The following is a 23,091-nucleotide window of genomic DNA, read 5'->3' as shown; positions in this document are numbered from 1 at the left end:
CTGGCAAAGAGCAGCTTTTTGCTGCTCCGTTTCTGGCCAGCTTTGGCCCGCCTTAAGCAGCCTCAGAGCAGCTTCTGGCCACATTTTGAGTGTACGTTGTCTCCACACCATGCCCTTGATGCATCTGGAAGCCACACTTTTTGGCCTGTCTGTTTCGGGCCTTCATTTCACCCTTCCTTTGATTTTTGCCTCTACTCCACCTAACTGAAGAGTAGATAATAGCACAACACTGAGTATATAAGCTTGGGCATGTTAACATGGAACTAAATCACACTGTATTTAATATATCTTAATCCCAGATAAATTTACATATGATTGCAACCATAACATGGCTTTTTCACCATCCTAGTCTAGGTACACCACAGTGCTCTCTTTGCTTTACACTGTTTTTGACACACTTGCTAATATGTTTGTTTTCTCTGCTTTCTTTATGACTGCAGGAGGAATGGGTCCTACCTCTGACACTGGTTGGGGCTGTATGTTAAGATGTGGCCAGATGATCTTTGCTCAGGCGTTGATCTGCAGACACTTAGGCAGAGGTATGTCAAACATCAATCGTAATGATGGTGAAAGGGCATGATGCACTCATTTGTATAGATGGGGCAAGGCCTGTCAAAAATACTAGTTGTCAAGAGCCCTTATGGAAAGCATGGGGTTTAAGCATCCTTTTGACCTACCCACTCATCCACCCACCTCAAGCCCCTGCTCAGTGAACTGTATGAAAATATTCCCATTCACCCTTGATAGTTTTATACCTCTCAGAAGATGTACAATGGCTCATGCTGTCTAAAAGTCAATTCACAAGGATAACCAACACAGTTACTTCTGTTGGCAGGTTAGCTTGTGTTCTTTTTGTAATGGGAACTGAATTGGAAATTGTAGTGAGAATTGATAGTGCTACATAAGAGCAGTGGCGGTAAACACTTAGCTGGTGTGTCTTAAGAAGATTTAAAAAAATTTTTTATCCAAACTTCATTGAAAGAAAAGAAATTACTGGGAAATGTTCATATGACCTCTTTTCTGACTAAACAATCTTCAAGAATAGTTTGGAATTGTATTTCATGGTCATATTCCTTTGTAGTAATTAGATACTTCATGATTTTGAAGTAAGTAGATTTGGTAGTCTTGTGCAAATTAATCGGTTAACTGTGAGCACACAGAGAAAAAGAACAATATGTTAAGTTGGGAATATTGATGTAAACTTCTTTGGTATTCTAGATTGGAGGTGGGTAAAAGGGAAGAAACAGACAGACAACTATTATAATGTCCTTAATGCCTTCATTGACAAAAAAGACAGCTACTACTCAATTCACCAAATAGGTAAGATTTTTACCTGCACTGTGTTTTTTCCAGTGCTCCATCTTCATCTCTCTTTAATATTGTAATCAATATCAGAATGCAGCCTTATGATTTTAGTTTTCAAAGCAGTCGCTGTTTCAATATGAAAAAATATGGGTTATGTTTGGATATAAATTCTTGCTTATGAACATTTGTTTTTTGTATGCTGTCAACTGGGGAACTTCTCCATCTCACTGAGTCCCATTTTTCCAAGGCTTTTCTTACCAAGCTTTTGTTCTCAGCTGGGACCACTTTTTCCTTCTTTTCACCTGTTTTCCACAGTCAGCTGAGTACTGAGGACAGAGCCAGTATGAAAAGGCTGAGATTTAAACATTATTTTGTTCCATCCCATCCCTCCAGCCCCTGCTCATTGAATTGGTATATAATAGCTATGCAGTGGGAAATCAGGAGTTTGGCTGGTGAGTAGGACTTCATAAGCCTTTCTCTCCCAACATCCAGCTAAGCAGCAAGGGAGGGAGCATAGGGGTAGAGAGTTAAGGTATCTTTCCATCTGTCATCCCACACCCACTGTAGATGTTGCTGTAGCTTTTTGATTTCACTAGCTAACCCATCTACTAAATGTCAGCTTCATTTGCCAAGTGATAATTTGTCCCTTGAACACAAAGAGTTAAAGCCAATCCTAATTATCAAAAAGATAACCCCATTAACATTTTGCAAAGAATGTTATCAGCAGAGTGACCTGATCTGACTAAAAAATTTATGTACAGCGCTGTGTAAATTTACAGCGCTTTATAAATAAAGGTTAATAATAATAATAATAATAATAATAATAATAATCACCACTGCACAGCCTAAAGGCAGACAGCTGGGCAGCATTAGACAGGAAGAGGTCTGTGCATTGATAGATGCATTTGAATAGCCTCTCTGTTAAAGATAGAGATGGCAAGGGGGAGAGAATAAAGTGGTGTTCCTATCCACTTTGGGAGACAGTGGGCCAGAAACCAATGTGTGGCCCCTTGAGGTTTGCCTGAGGAAATACAGCCTTCGAATTAATGTTTCTCACCTGTGTTCTAAATGAACAAACAAGCAACTTTTTTGTACTGTTGAAAGAAAGAAAGAAAGAAAGAAAGAAAGAAGCATAGCAATGATTCAGATTTTGTATTTTATCATGAGTCATGGGCCTTTTCGGAAAACCCTCCCACTTAATTCTATAACAGTACAATCTCATATAAACAGACAGACAGATACACACACACCTAGAAATAATGCCCACTGAATTAATTCTCTTTTTGAAGAAAAAGATAAAGAAGAGAATGTACTGATAGGTTTTAATATGTTTTTGTTATATATATTGATATGTTGAAATAATAAAGAGTGTAAAAAAATGAATTAATTTGGATTTGCTTCTAAAAAAAGTGTGCCAAGTCAAGAGACTATACAGAACAGAATACTCTCTACAAGTTGAACTAGCTCTTCAACTTGCTGGTAAGCAGGATGAGCAATAGTTTCTGGCATTTTTCTCTTATAGAACGTAGAGTGAATACTAGGAGTGAAGCATGGTAGATTTCTTTTTTTTGTTTGTTTTTGTTTATATGTACAAATTTATTCGCATTCACCCCTTTAAATTCCTCCTTCTATTCACAATTCCCCTGATATTCAGATTAACACAAAATTTAGCCTTGAGAAAGCATCCTGTAGTCATTTAGCTAATTTCAGTTCATTATAGTAACAATATGTTTTTTTTAAAATACTGATGTTTTATGTCAGAAAAGTGAAGAGTTCTTTAATATGTAGATGAAACTCAAGTCTTCATATGCTTTCTCCATTGTGACAGTCACAAATAACTCCATGGAAAAAACTTATCTTGTGAATCTACCTTTTGATTGATCTCTGTCATATTCAGTGAGCACAGTCACCTTCACTAAGAATTAGAAACAACTGGAAGTGATTGAAGTAGTTTCAAGGCTAACAAGTTAGTATTTTTAAGGAATAAAAATAGAGGGAAACATGCTGTTAATTTTATGTCAACACATTCTGAGCTGCTGCATTTTTGTTTAGTGATGAGTAATATATTTCCGGCATCTCCCAAAGTCAGGTGTCATTCTACCTCAATAGATGGTTCCTTTAAAAGATCAAAGAACTGTAACAGATTCATATGGCAACTCTTTTGGGAGCCCTGTGCTTGTGCTTCTTTTGATGTCTCTCAAAATCTCATCTCCCTTTCCATAATTTTCATATGTACTCTCCAATATATACAAAATGTATACACACACACACACACACACACCATTTATAAGAAGTTCATTTCTGTAAAGCTTTACTAATATTCCTTCCTTTCCAAGTAAAGAGGTGATTGGTTTTTGAGATATTTCCATAATTATTTTTAATGAGTATTGTGTTTGTCACCAGAATTTTAGGGAAACACCTAGTTTCTGTTACCTTAGTTAAGAATCTGCAGTGGCTTGGGTGATGTTATGGAACCATTCTAATTTGTTTGTTGTAGCCCAGATGGGAGTTGGAGAGGGGAAATCCATAGGCCAGTGGTATGGACCAAACACAGTTGCACAAGTACTCAGGTGAGTACACAGTGGTTCCTACTGCCATTGATACTTTTTACTCCACAGAATTGTTGTTGTTGTTGTTGTTGTTGTTGTTATTATTATTATATTAACCTTTATTTATAAAGCGCTGTAATTTACACAGCGCTGTACATACAATCTTTTAGTTAGACGGTTCCCTGCCCTCGGTTACAATCTGGAAGACACGACACAAAGGAGAAGGGGTGGTGGTGGGGAATGGGATCAGGTCCAGCAGTTCTCCACCTCCGAGGCCTGGACCAAGGCAGATGGACTGTTATGAACTATCCATGTTGATTTCCACAATGCAGCATATTCAAACAAAATCAAATTGATCCGTGCTACTTGTTTATTTTTCTTCTGAATAATAATCACCTCAACAAGTCAAAAGAGACTTGGGAGTTTCAGGTATTTTGTTCAAGATATGTCTTGGCGACATTTTTTTAATCCTGATGTCAGCATTTCTTCTTGGGCCTTGTGCTGTAGGCATGCACTATGGCAGGTGAACCCAAATATAGGTAATCAAATTATTTGTCTGTGTCTAAGAAATTAAAGCCAAACTTTTACAATTAGTCTAAGTCCATAGTTATTTTCAATATTTATATAGCACATAGTAACAAATTCTCTGTCTGTCTCACAAGCAAACATTAGAAGCATAATATGTAACTTTTCAGAAACTTGATTTCTTTTCCAATATCATTTCTGTAAAGTCTGTAGTCCCACCAAGTACAAATAACTGAAATAATTTCACATTTTTATTGCATGGTAGGACAAAAGATCCACCTAGTGTAAGATTCTGTCCCAGTGATGGTTAGCCAGATGTCTCTAGGAACATTCTCCTTGTCTTTTTTGTCCAATGTGGCTATTGATAGATTATTAATACCATGACATGACATATTCCTACCCCATTATTTTCTAAAACTACATAATCGATACATAATAATGTTAGGCATGTTACAGACCGCCTAAAAGTACAACTGCACACCTAATTGGTAATCCCCAGCTAGGGATTCAGCTAGGAATCAGCTAGGGTTCAAGCTAGGAATCAATGGCGCTGTGCAGACGGGCCCTACGGGGCGCCGTCATTATGTGCGAGGGGCGGCACTTCCAGACGCGACTCGCCCCTCGCACGTGATGAGGGTGTCAAAATGGCGGCGCCCTGTACATACGGGTGCCACCATTTTGACATGACGGATGCCTAGCGTCCGCATGTCCCAGCGGATGTGCTGCAGAAAGAACCTACTTTTTGCGGGTTCTTTTTGCTGCACAAGGGAGACGCGTGATTTGTCCACTGCGGCTCCCTCGCGCAGCAAACCAGGGCGGTTTGTATCCCACCAATGGAACTTAAGTGCTGACACCCAATTCCCATTGAAGCATTGGGCTTTTTCCAGTAGGTGCTAACAGTTGGATTTAATCCTTGAGCCAAATAATGAAGGAAAATGGAATGAAATCGATTGCATTAATATTGTCTGCAGCAGTTTTGTAGGCTAGTGTCTATATCATGATACGAAATATTTTGGAATACATTTTTAAAAAATACATTTTCCCAAACTGGTACGGACTGCTTACAGTCTATGTCTCTTGATGAGAGATGTTTTAGTGAAAAGGAAAAATGAGGCTGGGGTCCATACCTGTGTAGGAGAAGGAGGCTTTGAACATTGTGTAGATATTCTTTCTTGGTTGCTGGAGACAATCCGACCATTTCTGACTTCAGACTCTGAAGCTGAGTTTATAGTTATTTAGTTGTATGCTTATACACTGGGAACACTTTCTGTGCAGTATGCTCAAATATCATCTCATGAACATAATGTGAAAGTAAAGCTATGGGATGCTGCACTTGTATCTGATAATTGTATTAAACAGCTACCTTGTGAAACATGACCAGTCATGCGGCTTTGGAGACCTCATGCAAATTTTAAATTCTTGATGTAGCTGCAGCCTGTCTTTTCAAATGTGCTCACCACTAATATTTCTTTCTCTGCCTTATAGAAAACTTGCTACTTTTGATACATGGAGCTCCTTGGCAGTACACATAGCTATGGACAATACTGTTGTGATGGAGGAGATAAGTGAGTATCATTGTACTGTATCAGTGTGTTCAATGAAAAATATCTCGGTTGAATCGACTGAAACTGGAGTGTGTATTTTTTTAACTGAAAGTGTCATTCCTCTAATCTGTAACAAGTACTTTAGGACACATCAGTAAAGGAGATGAATACAGTTAACTTTGGTATCTCAGTTGGTAATGTTCTGAATGTGAATTGAAGAACTCTTAGCCAAGGATAGTTCCTTCATTGGGTGAAATTCATTAGACATAATGGTTAGAGGTGTGTGACTAAAACAGTATAAGCAGAAGTGTATGTTTCAAAGGTTACTTGTTTTGTTTGGAGATGGGAAAAGTTTAGGTTCCAAAACTAAGATTTCTGAATCTAGCATGGTGCATTCTGTAAATGTGAAGAGAAGTGCAGTTTCTCCCCTACTTCTGCAACTTCATGGTGGTAGAAGTGACAAACTCCAGTCATATATTAAACCTGGAAAACCTTGCCCGATGTTTTCATATTTCCACAACAACAACATACATTTATGGCGAGCTAATTTTTCCCCCTTGATGTTTAAAGTGGTCCCTGACTGTATATGATCACCCATATGTCCAGTGTCCAATTGTTTTCATTCTCAGTGGACTTTGGGGCTCTACAAACCGCCCCGAAGTAGCGGCTCTGCACTGCCCCTTTCAGTGCAGCACTGGATTGGGGCCGCAGTAACTGCATGCCGCGGCCCTGATCCAGCTCTTTGCTCTCTAAAAAAAAGCAGCAAAATGCCGGTTCTTTTTAGAATGGCAAAAAGCCACCCTTGCCACCATAGTGGCAGCTTTTCGCCGATTCTTCAGCGCAGCGTGTCCAAATGCTGTGTTGAAGCGGCATGTCGCCACCTGATGCCTGGTCAGGCATGTGGCATGACACTAGCATCGGGGCATTGTCTGGTCAAGCGGCGTGCAGTTGCCATGCCCCCACTCCACCCCGATGCTGGCATTTATCACCAGTCTGTACAGCCAGTAAATTTGCCTTTGCTTGCATTGACATATAACTAAATCTGATTGGCCATATAGCATGACTATATCCAGTATGTGATCCCTGACTAAATTTGAAATTGAAGGGTAAAGCCATTCTTGTATTTAGTATTTGGTTTAGCACTTCGATAACAATGACATTTGGGTATGAGCATTTCATGGAGTAGATTCTAGATTGAAGGGATCTCTGGAAACAGGACCAGAAAAGAATTATTCTTGAAACCTTAGGATCAGGCTGACTGGACCAATGGTTTGGCATATTGTGTGAGACCATGTTGAGTGTGTTTCTGCTTATGTCTTTACTCTGGGTAGGAAGGTTGTGCAAACTCGGCTGTCCATGTCCTGGAGCTTCAGCATTTCCTGTTGCAGAATCAGACTTACTTTCCAATGGATATCCAGATGGAGCAGAATGTACAGACAGGCTGTTGCTCTGGAAACCTTTAGTGTTGCTGATACCTCTTCGCCTTGGGCTCACAGATATCAATGAAGCCTATATTGAAACACTGAAGGTAAGAAATAATAATTTGCACTGCATATACAGGCAAAACTGTCTAGTACTCTATGTGCATTTTAATAACTCTACAGTACTTATTAAATATACCCCATTGATAGCTAGGCCAAAGTGCTTTATACTGCTCTCAATGCTAATTTATTTGAAAGAAGCAGTCTAAGATTAAATGTTAAGGCCCAATATATCTGAAATGCACAAATCACATGAGTCACATCAGCTAGAATATTAAGAATAATCACAGATGTAGGGACTGTGTATATAGTCCCAGCATGAACTCTGTAGAATGACCAGTTCAAGTGGGATGAAGAGAAATCCTGAAACTAGTAGTTGTGATCTTGTGTTTATCACAAATTTAATTATATGGAATTGTTTATTTTTCCCCTTTGCAATCACTGTGCTCTTTTGCAAACCCAGTGAAAAATGACCAAGGCCATGGTCCTGTGCTTGCTTAATCTCAGCACTACTTCCATTGAAAACAGTGGGACTTAGCGCTGAATATGTATGCCTAGGATTGTGGATTGTGCTTTCAAGTTCCCTATCTATGGAGATCGTTGTCATTGTCAGTATTTGTCAGTCATTTTTTATCAATCAGTGGTTATTCAGTGGTTACTACTTTGAAACCTTTTAAATTTTGCTGCTTGTCATAAACATTATGCACTGCTGTCCTTTGTGACAAGGCTTTTATCCTAAATATAGGTATTTTAGCTGTTCTTGGATACACAGCAAGCCAGCGTGTATCCTTATTTTTTCTAGCTGTATATTGTGCTTTACTTATATGGATGTTCCATTTTCTGCTAGCTGCTGTGTGACACACTGCACATCTGTTGTTTTCCAGCACTGTTTTATGATGCCTCAATCTTTAGGAGTCATTGGAGGAAAACCTAATAGTGCTCATTATTTCATTGGCTATGTAGGTGAGTAACAGTCATCCCCAGCAGTTGCGTACTGAATGCCATCCATGATGTATGAGTGTGAACATACCTTCCTTGATGTGGTGCCTTCCAGGTATTTTGGACTAAACCTATAATTCCTGACCATTGGTCATATTGACTGGAGTTATAGGATGTAATAGAACTTGGAAACACCAAGTAACTAGTAGCATAGTTATCTGCAATTGCTTTCCTTGAAATAGTCTGGAGACTTATTCAGTAAGGATGTACCGGTATGTATGCAATTGCTTAAAATTTTGAGTAATGATGGTATAATGAACTTACATTTCCACAGTAATGAAATGTGGAGGAAGAAAGTTGCTTTACTAGTGTAACAAGTTTCTAACTACTATTGCAGTGAGTAATAGCAGTAGGCTACTTCTCAAACAAAAGAGCAAGTAATGGGAAGAAATTACTTTTAAAAAGTAATTTTGGGGCCCTACCTTGGGGAAGGCTAGTTTAAAACATGGCTTTTCCAGTCTTGATCTGACAGATGTAACAATTGGATAATGCTGCTACATTGAGCATTCTTCACACCCTCAACCATTTTCAATTAGAGTAATAGGAACAATAGGCATTGTAAGGCTCTCCTGAATGCCTCTTTTTTATTTACATGGTTTCTGAAGCTTTCCCCATTTGCTCAACTGCTGATTGAAATGCATGCACATCATTTCTAGGCACCCAGACCACGTGACCCTGGAAACTCCCAGGTGTCTGTGTCACATAGAGATGGATACCCTCTTCTCTTTGTCTTTCTCCTTTCTTCAAGATGGTGGGAGCCAGTTCTCCTCAGTTCTTTCTCACCTGAAACTTTGCCAGGTCCTAGTTAACTAAAGGAATGTATGTATGTATGTATGTTTCAAAGTAAATATAAATATTTCTTTTATATAACTTGGATACTAGTTGTTTACTGAAGCTGGTCTCAAATATTCAAGAGACCTAATGCATTTCTCAGCAAAATCTGCTAACACCCCAGGAAACTACCCCTAATCCCTCAGTAATAACTCTGCTCTCATCCCATGGGAAATTCAGTATTGTTTCGATTATAATTTCTTCTGGTCTATTTTTCTCCAGGTGAAGAGCTAATCTATCTTGACCCACACACTACTCAACCTGCAGTAGAGCCCATAGACAGTTGTCACATCCCTGATGACAGTTTCCACTGCCAGCATCCACCCTGTAGAATGAGCATTGCAGAGCTTGATCCTTCCATTGCAGTGGTGAGTGTGTGTCTGCAGTTCATTTTCATTCTAGGTGGGGGCTAGGATCTGAGGCAGTCTTTCAACTGTCTTTTTACTTCCAGAGAATTCTTCTCCCTAAATAGTTGGTCTCTGTATCTAGTTGTCTCAATAGGATAGATACACTGCTGTGCTAATCTTTAAATATTCAAAAGGTGGCTGTTTCTCAAAACATGTTTAAAACAATCACTTTTATCACATGAGACATGATTATACCCAATTTCTTCTTCAGACTATATATTCCATTTATGTGCAAATGTTACCTTTCTTTTACAGGGCTTCTTCTGTAACAATGAGGAAGACTTCAATGACTGGTGCCAGCGAATAAAAAAGGTTTGTGTGTAGTGAATTCTTTGTCAAAAAGAACAAGAACCTATGGAAAGTAGTGTAAAACTGAACACAACTTCTAAAATTCACAAAACAGTGATACCTTTAGTGGGTCAGCCAAAATGCACAAATATTGCAAGCATTTGAAGCTCCACTGGCTTCCTCAAAGGTGTTAAAAATCATACAGGAGAAAGTAAAGAAAGGTGACAATAGTCATAGGCCTGCATTTTGTCAAAATTTTGTGGTTGTTGTCTTCAGTTCAGATGGTATGGAATGGTATTCATGTACTCAGGCAGGCTCTTTCTCCTTTTGGCCATGTGAGAACTCTGAAACTCTTAAAGTTCAGGAAATAAACTTTAAATTCCATTAGCAAAATAAAAAGCTACTGCCTTTGAGATCCAGTTTGTCTCTAATTTTGGTGAGGCCATAAACACCTTCATTAGGAAGAGAACACTGAATTTGTCAGGAAGCCTCCATGCTTTTGCATCAGGAAAACGTTTAGTTGTTATTAAGGTAAAACAAGCCAATGCAGTCCCAATTTAAAAGAAAAAAAATTGTTTTATTTTTGTTGGCGGTAGAAACCTCACCTAGTCAAATCCTGTTTATTGGCTCTCTCTTTAGGATTCCTCTGTTTTGGCTAAAATGTGGTATTTTCACATCTAGGAAATATATCCAGGGGTAGTCATGTTGTAAAATTGAACTGAGTTTTGAAAAGTACTAATGATGCAGCATTAATGTCAACAATTGTGTTGCCAAAGTCATCCTAGCTTGACTTGTTTGAGATTAAGGCTGCAGTCCTATGTATGCTTACCTTGAAACAAGCCTCCCCTAGTGCAGTTCACTTTTAAGTAAATATGCATTTTAACAGTTTTAATATACAATTTCTTAAAATGTCTGCACACAAAAAAGAATGGTAACAATAAACATAAAACAGAAGCAGTGACTTTGCAAAATATTAGCTCACATCCAATGAGAGCTAGTCAGAGAAACTAGTGAGATAGAAATTCATTGCAATTGTCTGTTTGATTTCAGTGGGACTCACTTTCATTGAGATTTGGGCTAATTAAAACTTGAGCTGATTTTTAAATAAGGTCTAGATCTGACACATCCGACTCATCAAACTGGGTGCCTGGCAAGCAGACTTGATAAAATTGTTCTACTGTCAAGGGGTCTACCTTCAATAAAACCCTAAAACTATAGACCTCTAATAAGCCTACAAAATTAAGGTTATTCTGTTCTATTAGGGAAAAATCCAAATAGGTGATGCCTTTATTGTAGGGATGGGCAAAGTGATGCTCTTGAGCTGTATTTCTGCAGCCCATGAAGCCTCCCTATTATTTCCCAGAGCCTTTCCACCCACCCCATTTTTAAACAAAAAGTCAGCATAACTTTGTGACAGTTTGTATTCTGAAATCATCCAGAAATCCCCAAAGTGTATGAAAACATGCAAAAATACCCTGTTCTACCCCACATGCTTCTCAGAACCCCCTACTCTCTGAAATGGCTATTTTCTTCTGCAGCCATTCTCAAAATGGTGACAGAAAAAGGCACACCTTTACTTCCTGTCATTATTTTGAGAAGATTTGTAGGAGAAATGTCTCTTTTTTCCCCCTCTATAAAATGGTTATAGGAAATGAAGGTGTGTCTCTTCCTGTCACTATTTTGCAAAAGAAAACAGATATTTGGGTTTGGTGGGAGGTATATGGCCAATGGGTGGACCTGGAGGGGAATTGTTCCCTGGTTCCCCTATCCCTGCCCTATTGGAACCAATTAATTCCACAAAGTGTGAATAAACTTTTAAGTACCCCAGAATGCACAACCAAACCACAAAAGATTTGGGAGAAAGATAGTTGGAAAACAGAGCTGGGTAATGTGCTTAGAGACTTATTATTATAGGAGATTGGTGGTATGATAATGGTTTTACTAGATGCAAAACAAGATTTCAGGTAACACAAAGAGCTACTGAGACAAAAACTGTGACTTCAAAGTAAAGCACTGCATAAAATTGTATGACAGTGTTCTTTAGAAGTATAGTTTATCAGGAGCAGGAGGCTTTTGCCTGTTCTTAATTTTATTTATTTGCACTATTAAGAAACTGATTGCTCAGCATGTACAAATAATTGATACTGCATTGGTATCTTCCAGTGCTATGTCTCAAGATCACATTTTATCTTGGTCATTCTGTGACTCTTGCATCTGGTCATGTGTTAAGGAATGGTTGCCTCCTTGCTTCTTCCATTTTTTGTTGGTTGTGTGCTTTCAAGTCATTTCCAACTTATAGCAACTCTAAGGTAAACTTTATCATGGGGTTTTCTTGGCAAGATTTGTTGAGAGGTTTCCCATTGCCTTCCCCTGAGGCTGAGAGTATATCTGAGGCTTCCCCTGAGGCTGAGTGGATATCTAATTTTAAGACCATTTATATTGATAAATGGCAGAAGTAACATGTGTCACCCAGCATTAACAAGCTATACTAAGCACCTTTGTTATGAAATCACCCACTAATACTCCTTATTACAATTTTCCCACAGTTATCATTAATTAGAGGAGCCCTGCCAATGTTTGAATTAGTAGAACATCAGCCTTCACACTTCTCTAGCCCTGATGTTTTGAATCTCACTCCAGGTAATGGTTATTTCTTTGTCCATTTTCAGATTATTTTTGTTACTTATGTTTTTTGTTATTCCATGTACATTACTAATGTGATAGTAAGCCTTTGGTATCTTTCAGGGTTTGGGTTACATGTCAGCTAGATAAGGCATTGTGTGTTTAAAGCGCCAATAAAATTGGAGTATCAACAGTTTCAGTTACCCATGGACCTAAAATATTACAGTAATTTATTTGCAGGTTTTGCTGCAGTGTATAAACTGCTTGAGACCATACCACATAGGTGGGCATGTGAGACCTCTGTTTCTGTGCCACTGCAAAAGGGGGTTAGCTGAGGCTGCATCAGAGAAGCAGCCAGAAAATGGCAACAAACAAAATAGTGGTGGCCAAGAAGTCTGAGAGGTGTGGCCCAGCAGCAGCCTTTTCTCCACTCTCATCCACCTACCTCTTTCAGCACAAAGCTGGCTTTCTAAACACATTTTTCTATTCTCTGAATCTTTCTTGTTTCCTTCTTCATTACTGCCTGTCTTCAATAACAGGCCTGTATTCATGGGATGGTTTCTGCTGGGGAGGGGGAGAAAGAAAGCTCCGGAAAGTAAAGGTGAAACAGGGCAGTGTGTGGAGGGCCTTCTGCCATCTCACTAATCCCAGTGTTTGGCTTCTGTGGGGAGGGGATCTCAGCTGCTGCCACTCCCTCTCCCAACAGCCTTCCTTCCTGAGCTGACTGAGTTGGTCTCAAAAGCAATATTGGAGTCCTTTAATAACAACAACAACAACAACAACAACTTTATTTATATACAGGGGTACCCCGGGTTACGAAATTAATTCGTTCCGCCGCCGCTTTCGTAACCCGGAATACTTCGTAAGGCGAAAAAGCCATAGGCGCTAATGGGGAAAAGCCGCGATTTCGTGTGAAATAGCGCCGAAAAGCACCAAAATTTTCTTCGTAACCCGGAACAGTTATTTCCTATGGGATTTTTTCGTATCCCGGAAATTTCGTAACGTGGGTATTTCGTATCCCGGGGTACCACTGTACCGCCTTTCCTGTAGATCAAAGCGGTTCACAACATAGTAAGCATGTGACATAGTAAGCTTTGTCTTGTTGCACTGGGGGACTTCAACATCTATGCAGATACTATGCAAATAGGTGAGAGCCACTACATGTACAGTGGATTCTTGTCCTTCCTGAATTCTGAAAGCAGTTAGAGGGGAGTGGACGAGTGAGTAAGTGGTGAATGCCTCAGTGTAGTAAGAGAAATTTCTATCTTGCCTAAAAGGGGCTGTGGTGAAGCCATTACTAAAACAATGTCACCATTCTGAATAATTACTTACAGTCTTTAACATTCTATTTTGGGGCAAAGTTCTGGAGCGTGTAGTCGCCTTCTAGCTCCAAGGATTTCTAGATAACATTATCTAGATCCATTTCAATCTGGCTTTAGGCCTGGTCATGGGACAGAGACAGTTTTGGTAGTCTTAGATGATGACCTACACAGGGAACTTGATAGTGGTAGTGTGCTCCTGTTGGTTCTGCTGGACCTCTTGGCAGTTTTCAGTACCATTGACCATGGTATCCTTCTGGTCCAATTCTCTGGGATGGAACTTGGGGGCACTGATATGCAGTGGTTCCAGTCTTTCTTGGAAGGGTGAACTCAGAAAGTGGGGTGGGTACTTCTGTTTGATGCCCTGGCCTTTGGCCTGTCAGGTCCCTCAGGGTTCTGTTTTCTTTCCCATACTGTTTAACATTTACGTGAAACCATTGGGACAGATCATCCAGAGTTTTTGGATGCAATGTCAACAATATGCTGATGACACCCAACTCTATCTCTCCTTCCCATCTGATTCCATTGAAGTTGTTTCAATACTGAACCAATATCTGTTGTCAGTAATGGAATGGATCATAGAATCATAGAGTTGGAAGAGACCGCAAGGGCCATCCAGTCCAACCCCCTGCCATGCAGGAACTCTCAATCAAAGCATCCTGACAAATAATAATAATAATAATAATAATAATAATAATTTGTTTTATTTATATACCGCTATTCCAAAGATCATAGCGGTGAACAGCAAGTAAGCTAATTAGCAAGTAAGCTAATTTGCCCCCAACAGTCTGGGTACTCATTTTAGCTCCCTCCTCGGAAGGATGCAAGCCTGAGTTGAGCTTGGGCCCTTTTGCTGGTCTTGAACTCGCAACCTTGTGGTTTTGAGTGAATGGCTGCAGTACAGGCATTTAACCACTGCGCCACCAGGGCTCCATCCAGCCTCTACTTAAAGACCTCCAAAGAAGAAGACTCCACCAACTCCAAGGGAGTGTGATTCCCCTGTGAACAGCCCCCGTCAGGAAATTCCTCCTAATGTTGAGGTGGAATCTCTTTTCCTGCAGCTTACATCCATTGCTCCGGGTCCTGTTCTCTGGAGCAGCAGATAACAAGCTTGCTTCTTCCTCAATATGACATCTCTTCAAATGTTTGAACAGGGCTATCATATCACCTCTTAACCTTCTTTTCTCCAGGCTAAACATCCCCAACTCCCTAAGTCGTTCCTCATAGGGCATGGTTTCCAGACCCTTCACCAATTTAGTTGCCCTCCTTTGGACACGCTCCAGTTTCTCAATGTCCTTTTTGAATTGTGCCCAGAACTGGACACAATATTCCAGGTGGGGCCTGACCAAAGCAGAATACAGTGGCACTATTACTTCTCTTGATCTAGACACTATACTTTTATTGATGCAGCCTAAAATTGCATTGGCCTTTTTAGCTGCCGCATCACACTGTTGACTCATGTTCAATTTGTGGCCTACTTGGTCTCCCAGATCCCTTTCACACGTAGTCTCGTTCAGACAGGTGTTCCCCATCCTATATCTGTGTATTTTATTTTTCCGCCCTAAGAACAGTACCTTACATTCCTCCATGTTGAATTTCATTTTGTTAGCTTTGGCCCAGCTTTCTAGTCTATTCAGGTTGTTTTGAATGTTAATTCTGTCCTCTGGGGTATTAGCTATTCCTCCTAATTTGGTGTCATCTGCAAATTTGATGAGTATGCTCCCAATTCTGTCATCCAAGTCACTGATAAAGATGTTGAATAACACTGGCCCCAGGACAGAGCCCTGTGGGACCCCACTGGTCACTTCTCTCCAGGATGAAAAGGAGCCATTGTTGAGCACCCTTTGGGTTCGGCCAGTCAACCAGTTACAAATCCATGTAACAGTTACCTTGTCTAACCCACATTTTACAAGCTTGTTTGCAAGAATGTCATGGGGAACCCTGTCAAAGGCCTTACTGAAATCAAGATATACTGTATCCACAGAATTCCCTTCATCTACCAAGCTGGTAATTTTATCAAAGAAAGAGATCAGATTTGTCTGGCATGACTTGTTTCTCTGAAACCTGTGTTGACTTTTTGTGATTATGGCATTGCTTTCTAGATGTTCACAGACTCTCTGTTTAATGATCTGCTCCATAATCTTTCCTAGTACTGATGTCAGACTAACTGGATGATAATTGTTAGGATCCTCTTTTTTCCCCTTTTTGAAGATGGGGACAATGTTTGCCCTCCTCCAGTCTGCTGGGATCTCTCCTGTTCTCCAGGAGTTTTCAAAGATTATTGCCAATGGCTCCGATATTACATTTGCCAGTTCTTTTAATACCTTTGGATGTAGATCATCTGGTCCCGGAGACTTAAATTCATTTCGATTAACAAGATATTCCTGTACTATCTCTTTACTTATTCTGTGCTGAAATTCCCCTGTTATGTCCTCTGCTCCATTATCCTCAGGTTGAGCACCCTTTTCCTTTTCTGAGAACACTGAGGCAAAGAAGGTGTTGAGTAATTCTGCCTTTTCTCTGTCCCTTGTTAGCATTTTGCCATCTTCTCCACGCAGTGGCCCTACCGTTTCCTTCTTCTTCCTTTTGGTGCGGACATATCCAAAAAAGCCCTTTTTATTGTTCTTAACCTCTCTAGCAAGCCTGAGTTCATTCTGTGCTTTAGCTTTTCTGACTTTACCCCTACACATGCCTGCTATTTCTTTGAATTCCTTTTTTGTGATTTCCCTCTTTTTCCTTTTCTTATACATGTTCCGTTTCAAACTTAGCTTAGTTGAAAGTTCCTTAGTCATTCATCCTGGTTTCTTGAGACACCTCCCATTTTTCTTTCTCACTGGAACTGTTTGAAATTGTGCCTTCAGTATCTCCCTTTTTTGAGGGGAAAAAAAAATTGGATCTTAATCCAGACAAGACAGATCAGGGAGTAGGGGCTCCCCCTGTCCTGGATGGGGTTACATGTCCCCTGAAAGCTCTTTTCCTGTAGTTTGAATCCATTGCTCCAGGTCCTGTTCTCTGGAGCAGCAGAAAACAAACTTGCTCAGCCCTAATATGACACTCCTTCAAATATTTAAACAGGGCCATCATATCACCTCTTAACCTTCTCTTTCCCAGGCTAAACATACCCAGCTCCCTAAGTCTCCCCTCATAGGCCATGGTTTCCAGACCCTTCACCATTTTGGTTGCACTCCTGTGGACATGCACTAGCTTTTCAGTATCCTTTTTGAATTGTGCTCCCCAGAACTGGACTCAGTATTCCAGATGAGGCCTGACTTCCCTTGATCTAGACACTATATTTCTATTAATGCAGCCCAGTATTGCATTGACTTTTTGAGCTGCCGCATCACACTGTTGACTCATGTTCAACTTATGGTCTACTAGGACTCCTAGATCCCTTTCCACACATAGTCTCATTCAGCCAGGTGTCCCCCATCCTATATCTATGCATTTCATCATTTTGCCCTAAGTGCAGTACCTTAGATTTCTTTGTGTTGAAATTCATTTTTGTTAGCTTTGGCCCAGTTTTCTAATCTGTTACGGTCATTTTGAATTTTGAGCCTGTCCTCCAAGTCTGGAGTTCCCAGCCTTTTTGACTCGCAGAGCCCTACCAGCTCCATGGAGCATAGATTGGGATCTGCTGCTCTAGGATATTAGCTAGTACTCCTAATTTGGTGTCATCTGCAAAGTTGATCAGCATACCCTCTATTCTTTCATCCGTCATTGATAAAGATGTTGAATAGCACTAGACCTAGGACAGAAACCCGTGGCATCCCTCTCGTTACTTCTCCCCAAGATGAAGAGGAGCCATTGCTGAGCACCCTTTGGGTTTAGCTGATCAACCAATTACAAATCCACCTAACAGTACACAGGGCACCGCCATTGTTACAGTGCCATGCCGTACTAGGGTTAGGGACTGTGCGGTTGCTGCACGATCCCTTACCCTAGTATGCCACCAGCACGGTACTTTAGCACCATGTGTACTAGGCCAATGTCAGGCTAATGGGGCAGTAATTGTTGGGATCCTCTCCCCCCCCCCCCCCTTTTTGAAGATGGGGATAACATATAGGGAACATATAAATCACTTGTTAAAACAATTCACTAGCTACCAGTTTGTTTCTGGGCACAATTCAAAGTGCTGGTTATGACTTATAAAGCCCTATACAACATAGATTCAGACTATCTGAAAGACTATATCTCCCTATATGAACCTGCCAGTCGTAAGATCTACAGGGCAAGGCTTTCTCTAGGTTCCATCACAGGTGCACTTGGCGAAGGCATGAGAGAGCCTTCTCAGAAGCTTCTCCCACCCTCAGGAACTCCCTTCTGTGGGAAGCTGAGCTGCCTCCCTCCCCGCCTTCCTTTTGTCAGCAAGCAAAGTCTTTATTTTCTTTTTTGTTTAAGCAGACTCTTAATGTGTAAGCAGAGGGAGCTTCTTATTGGGATGTATATTTTTAAAAACTTTTCATAAGTTTTTAAATTATATATTTTAATGTGTGCTTTTAAATCATTTTTTAAAAATTTATTAAGATTTTAAAATTTTATTTTGAGAGCCACCTTGGATCCTGCTCTGGAAGAAAGGTGGCATTAAATAAAATAAAATTGGCCTTGGTGTCATGTGGGTTATATATACTGTCTATATAGGGTTCGGTACTATCTGCAGTTTCAGGCATCTATGGAGGTTGGAGGATATTCCCCATGGATTAGTGGGGTGGGGGGTATCTTACTGTATGTTAATTTCAATTGTCTATGTATAACAAAATGAAACATCTTATTTGTGCAAGTGCAAAACAGTCATTAATAGCATTAGTGTACGAGCTGGTCTATACAGTCCCAGGTTTACATTAATGGTGCTACCTTTTTGTGTGTCTTGCAGACTCTTCTGATGCAGATAGACTGGAAAGATTCTTTGATTCAGAAGATGAAGATTTTGAAATATTATCTCTTTAAAGAAATATAAGAAGCCAACTCTGCCAATTTGTGTTGTGAGGGGGAGGGGAGCTTCTTGGAGAGCCTAGGGCTACCAGCTTACATAGGTGCTTGTTGACATCCCTGCCTCCCATCCACCCCAGTGTTCTGTGCAGCCATGGAGCAGAGTAGATTGTCTGCAGTGGGATCAAGAAACAGGTCATCATTAAGGCCTTAATAGCTTTAGTCAGGCTTCTTCAGCATAAGAGTACCTGCCGGAAAGGGATGCAATGTTCCTAGGGGCTGATGATTATTGTGTTAGTGGGCCCAAAGGCTCAGCAAAAATAATAGAAGCCCTTTTAGGTGCTTGGTTATTATAATGTCTCTCTGTTAGGGACAACTTAATCTTGTTTGCTTCTGTCCATTCCCCACCCACCCCAGTTCTACTTTTTACAGTGTGGAATGGAAAGCAGCATAACATAATACAGGCACCTGCCTAATAGTTGTTTCTTTAGCCCAGTAGACCCCGTTCTATGTCACCTTGGAGTGCAAGCTCTTAACAAGAAGAAATACAATACAAAGGGGTACATGTGCTTTATCTCCCATGTTAGTGCTTCCACACACATTACTCTTCTTGAGTTTCATAACTGTCTTTTAAAAACACTCATGTCAAGTCTATAATATAATGAAAGAAAGTGCAGTAGCACATCATGGGCAGGATGGTGAGAAAATGACATTTTCAAGAGTAGGAGGAGATGATGTGCTCACTGAAGAGGTCAGCAATTCCATAAGGATGAAAGGAAAAGTTAACTAGGACATGGCTTTCTTCAACTTAACCTTTATTTGTTGTGTATTTTTCTAATCCATATTAAGAATATGGTGGCTGCTATTTAATATGATGGTGCTGGGGATATCAGCCAGCTTCCTTGAACTGAAAGTACCTCTGATTCCACCTTTTGATGTAATTTTCCTGCGTTTAGACTTTCATCATGCAATCTGAAGCTGAGTTTTGCTTTAATACAAAGACCATCATTTTAATAACTTGGTTGGCTAAAATGCCAGGTGCAGTCCCTTCTGGAACACTATACAAAACTGTGCTTCTCTTGTGTGGCGTTGTTTTTAATACAAAGTTCTAAAGGAACACTCAGCAGATTATGGCTGCCCAGAAAGGTTAATTATTAGCTTACCTAGGATGGAAAACCTGGTGGTTGTACTTTAAAATGGCAGGATTATTTTGTCTAGAAGAGGAGGGAATGGCTGGAGAGGCTCCACCACTCCCCCCAGTATTATCTATCTTTTGCAAATCTTTAGTGCCATTGATGGATGCTGCAGGTGGCAAATATGTTTACAAAGCATTCTTTTCTGTATTATCACTTATCAGCAGCATTCTCAGCCTAAAGGTGGTAGTATAACCATCTGTAAAGTTACTGCATAGAAGAGTAACTAGCCTACAAATAGTAGGCAGTAGGTCTGGTTGTCCCTGAAACTGCCAGAAGACAAAGTCTGAACCATGATGCTTATCTTTCATTGTTATAACTTATTTCTCTCTGCTGCTTCTCCTCTTGTTCATAGATAATTTGAGGGAGAGGAGAGAGAAGAAGTGGGGCTGTGCTCCATTCCATCAATTGCTTTCAATTTGTATATGAATAAAACAAATTAAAAAACAAATTGTATTTCTAGTATTCATTTCTGTAGAGCCAAATGTTTTAAAAAAGTCATGAGTCTTAATTTTCAATCAGTGTGGACCTGACAACCAGAAGTTAGAGCCAACTATTTTTTGTTTTTTAAAGATCATCTTGGCTCTTCCATCTAAGTATAGCATCTCCCCTGCCCCAAATAGCCTTAAGCCTACTTTCCTTTTTACTGTTTAGAATTTTTGCCGCCATTAATGATTATTGAAAGGATGCAGAAGGAAGGGAAACAATGATTTAGTCTGCAGTTCCCAGTAGAAAACCCTGTACCTGCTGCTTTTTGGTCCAGTGTTCCAACCAGACACTGCACTGTAAACTGGAATCCTCACTTAGGCTGCTCCCCAAACCTCTGACAACCTGCAGTTGGAGCATCAAAGAACACACCCCACCTCAACTCTGCCATCCCAACCACAATGCCTCCAAGAAAGCTTTTCTACCCGGCATGTGGCATTTCTCTTCCAGCACTAGCCACCCCCACCCCACCCCCGTGAGCAGTTCTGTTCACTGAATTGTGTGCATTGGCACTGCAACTGTTCTCAGGTTTTTAGATTGATAAGCAAAAACCACCTGTTTTAAGTGTTGCATCTAGAATGGGCCCATGACAGCGTCCTGTTTTCACTCATCCTTTTGTAGGTGCCATCCTCTCCCCACAAATCAGAAAGTATCCATTGTTTCTTCTTTACTAGTCTCTCAACATGCGAGTTGGGGATAAGGAGTCCTATAACATATGGTTGTCATTTTAGCTATCCTAGTTATGTGGGTTTACTGCTTATATCTGTCCCATCCTTTGGCAAGAAACTGGTCTCCCTATAGCAGTTAAGGACCAAATAAAGGTCCCACCATTAGATGACCCTGTAGGTGCATTCCCTTTCAATGGGCATGATTATTACTGAGCAAAGTATCAGAAACTGAGTGAAATGGAATCACAAAAACAGCCCACCACATGCATTAATAATAATTTTTTAATTTCTATCCCACTTTTCGCTAGGCAATCAAAGCAGCATACAACAAGCTAAAATACATCCATATATACATAGTGCCCCCCCCTTAAAACAAGATTAAACAGTATTATAAGATTAAAAACTATACTTTAAAAGCTGACTAATCCAAATAATAATCATCATGGGCAGAGTTCACTAAGTCTTATTCATGGCCAAGTATTTTATTCCAGGAAGGCCTGCCGGAAGAGATCTGTCTTAATGGCTTTTTTAAAGCTCTCTAGATTTAGTAATTTGATGGATCTCATCCAGCAGGCCATTCCATAAATTGGGAGCAGCTGCAGAAAATGTCCTTAGATAGGTTGGGCCCAAGCCATGTAGGGCTTTAAAGGTGATAACCAACACCTTGTACTACTACTACTACTAATAATAATGTTTTATTTATAGACCGCTATTCCGCAATGATCATAGCGGTGTACAGTAAAAATTGTAATACAATACAAAATACAAGGTGACAGTTAAAGGTCTGCCTGATGGCTCCCTGAGGCCGAGATGACAGTTGAAGAGGGAGGGGCCTCTTCCTTCAGGCAGTCCCCGATGTTGCTGGGTCTGCCTGATGGCTCCCTCTGAGGCCGAGAACTAATACTGTGCCCAGAAACTAATAGGCAGCCAGTGGAGTGACTTCAATATTGGTGTTATATGGTCAATTCTTGCTGTTCCTGTGATCAATCTGGCTGCTATATTTTGTACCAACTGGAGTTTCTGGACTAGGCACAAGGGTAGCCCATATAGAGTGTATTGCAAAAATCAAGTTATCCATTATCAGCTTCTGTATGAGGTAGGCTTTGGTGACAACCCATCTTCTCAAAAGTTTCCCGAGACCCTCTGCACCTTCAATGCCTAAATCTTGCCAGGGATGCTGAGTTTCTGACAAACTTATCAATTAATTGCAATTCTCTTCTGGTATCCAGGGGGCTGTCTGAAACACTGGGAGGTGGATCAACAGTCCAACACTGCCTGCCAAAAAGAAGGAACACAAAGTAATCTCATCTTCGTGCTCAGATCACCAGAAGTGGTCCTCCTACTGCCAACACAATAAATCTGGTTCCAGCAAACCAGCCTAAGGAAGCAGTGCTCTACATACTATTTAGGTATCCCAAAGCAGAAAGGTGCTTGCTATCCAATAGCTCCTAGAAATGCATCACTTCTAATGTACTGGCAATTATGACTGTTATGCCCTCAAATACTGCTTGATCCCCAGGACAATTTTTGCCTATCCACCACCAAAGGGACCCAAACACCTCCAACCCCAGAGGTCATTCAACAGTTCGTTTCTGAACTAGTTTACTCTCAAGATGAGCAGATACTGTTTGGCCTCAAACTCAACAATTTCTTGAGTAAAATAGTTCAGAAAGGAAAAAGTGAAATAGCAATCTCATGTCAACAGAAGAGTACTAAATTGCATTCTCTCTTCAGAGACCAATCTCATTCTGAGTGGAAACTCACCTGTCATCCATTGCCTCCAAATGCACAAAGACAGTTATGAAAGTTGGTGATAGACCTCTTTGTTACCATGATTATCTGGCAGATCCTAAGGTTCTGTTCCAGGTACCTGAATTCTCAGACAATATGCTTTGGATGTCTTGGCTTCTCTGTGGCCACGAGACATTTTTATACCCTCATTTCCACT

General features: G+C 40.4%; 1 protein-coding gene across 1 annotated transcript in view; it reads left to right on the top strand.

Moving 5' to 3' along the window:
• Positions 1-20,440, top strand: part of ATG4B (autophagy related 4B cysteine peptidase) — a 36,400-nt gene extending 15,960 nt beyond the window's left edge. The window contains exons 4-13 of the mRNA XM_042459458.1: positions 441-539; positions 1,219-1,320; positions 3,803-3,875; positions 5,865-5,944; positions 7,255-7,451; positions 8,289-8,367; positions 9,457-9,602; positions 9,897-9,953; positions 12,476-12,569; positions 18,741-20,440. Of these exons, the coding sequence (XP_042315392.1) occupies positions 441-539; positions 1,219-1,320; positions 3,803-3,875; positions 5,865-5,944; positions 7,255-7,451; positions 8,289-8,367; positions 9,457-9,602; positions 9,897-9,953; positions 12,476-12,569; positions 18,741-18,814 (1,001 nt within the window). The 3' untranslated portion in view covers positions 18,815-20,440. The remainder of the gene's footprint in view (positions 1-440; positions 540-1,218; positions 1,321-3,802; positions 3,876-5,864; positions 5,945-7,254; positions 7,452-8,288; positions 8,368-9,456; positions 9,603-9,896; positions 9,954-12,475; positions 12,570-18,740) is intronic.
• Positions 20,441-23,091: the final 2,651 nt, after the last annotated feature.

The sequence above is a fragment of the Sceloporus undulatus genome, chromosome 3 (genome assembly GCF_019175285.1).
Source record: "Sceloporus undulatus isolate JIND9_A2432 ecotype Alabama chromosome 3, SceUnd_v1.1, whole genome shotgun sequence".
Classification (NCBI taxonomy): Eukaryota; Metazoa; Chordata; class Lepidosauria; order Squamata; family Phrynosomatidae; genus Sceloporus; species Sceloporus undulatus.
Note: the sequence above shows the minus strand (reverse complement) of the source record. Positions and strands in the feature narration are given on the sequence as shown.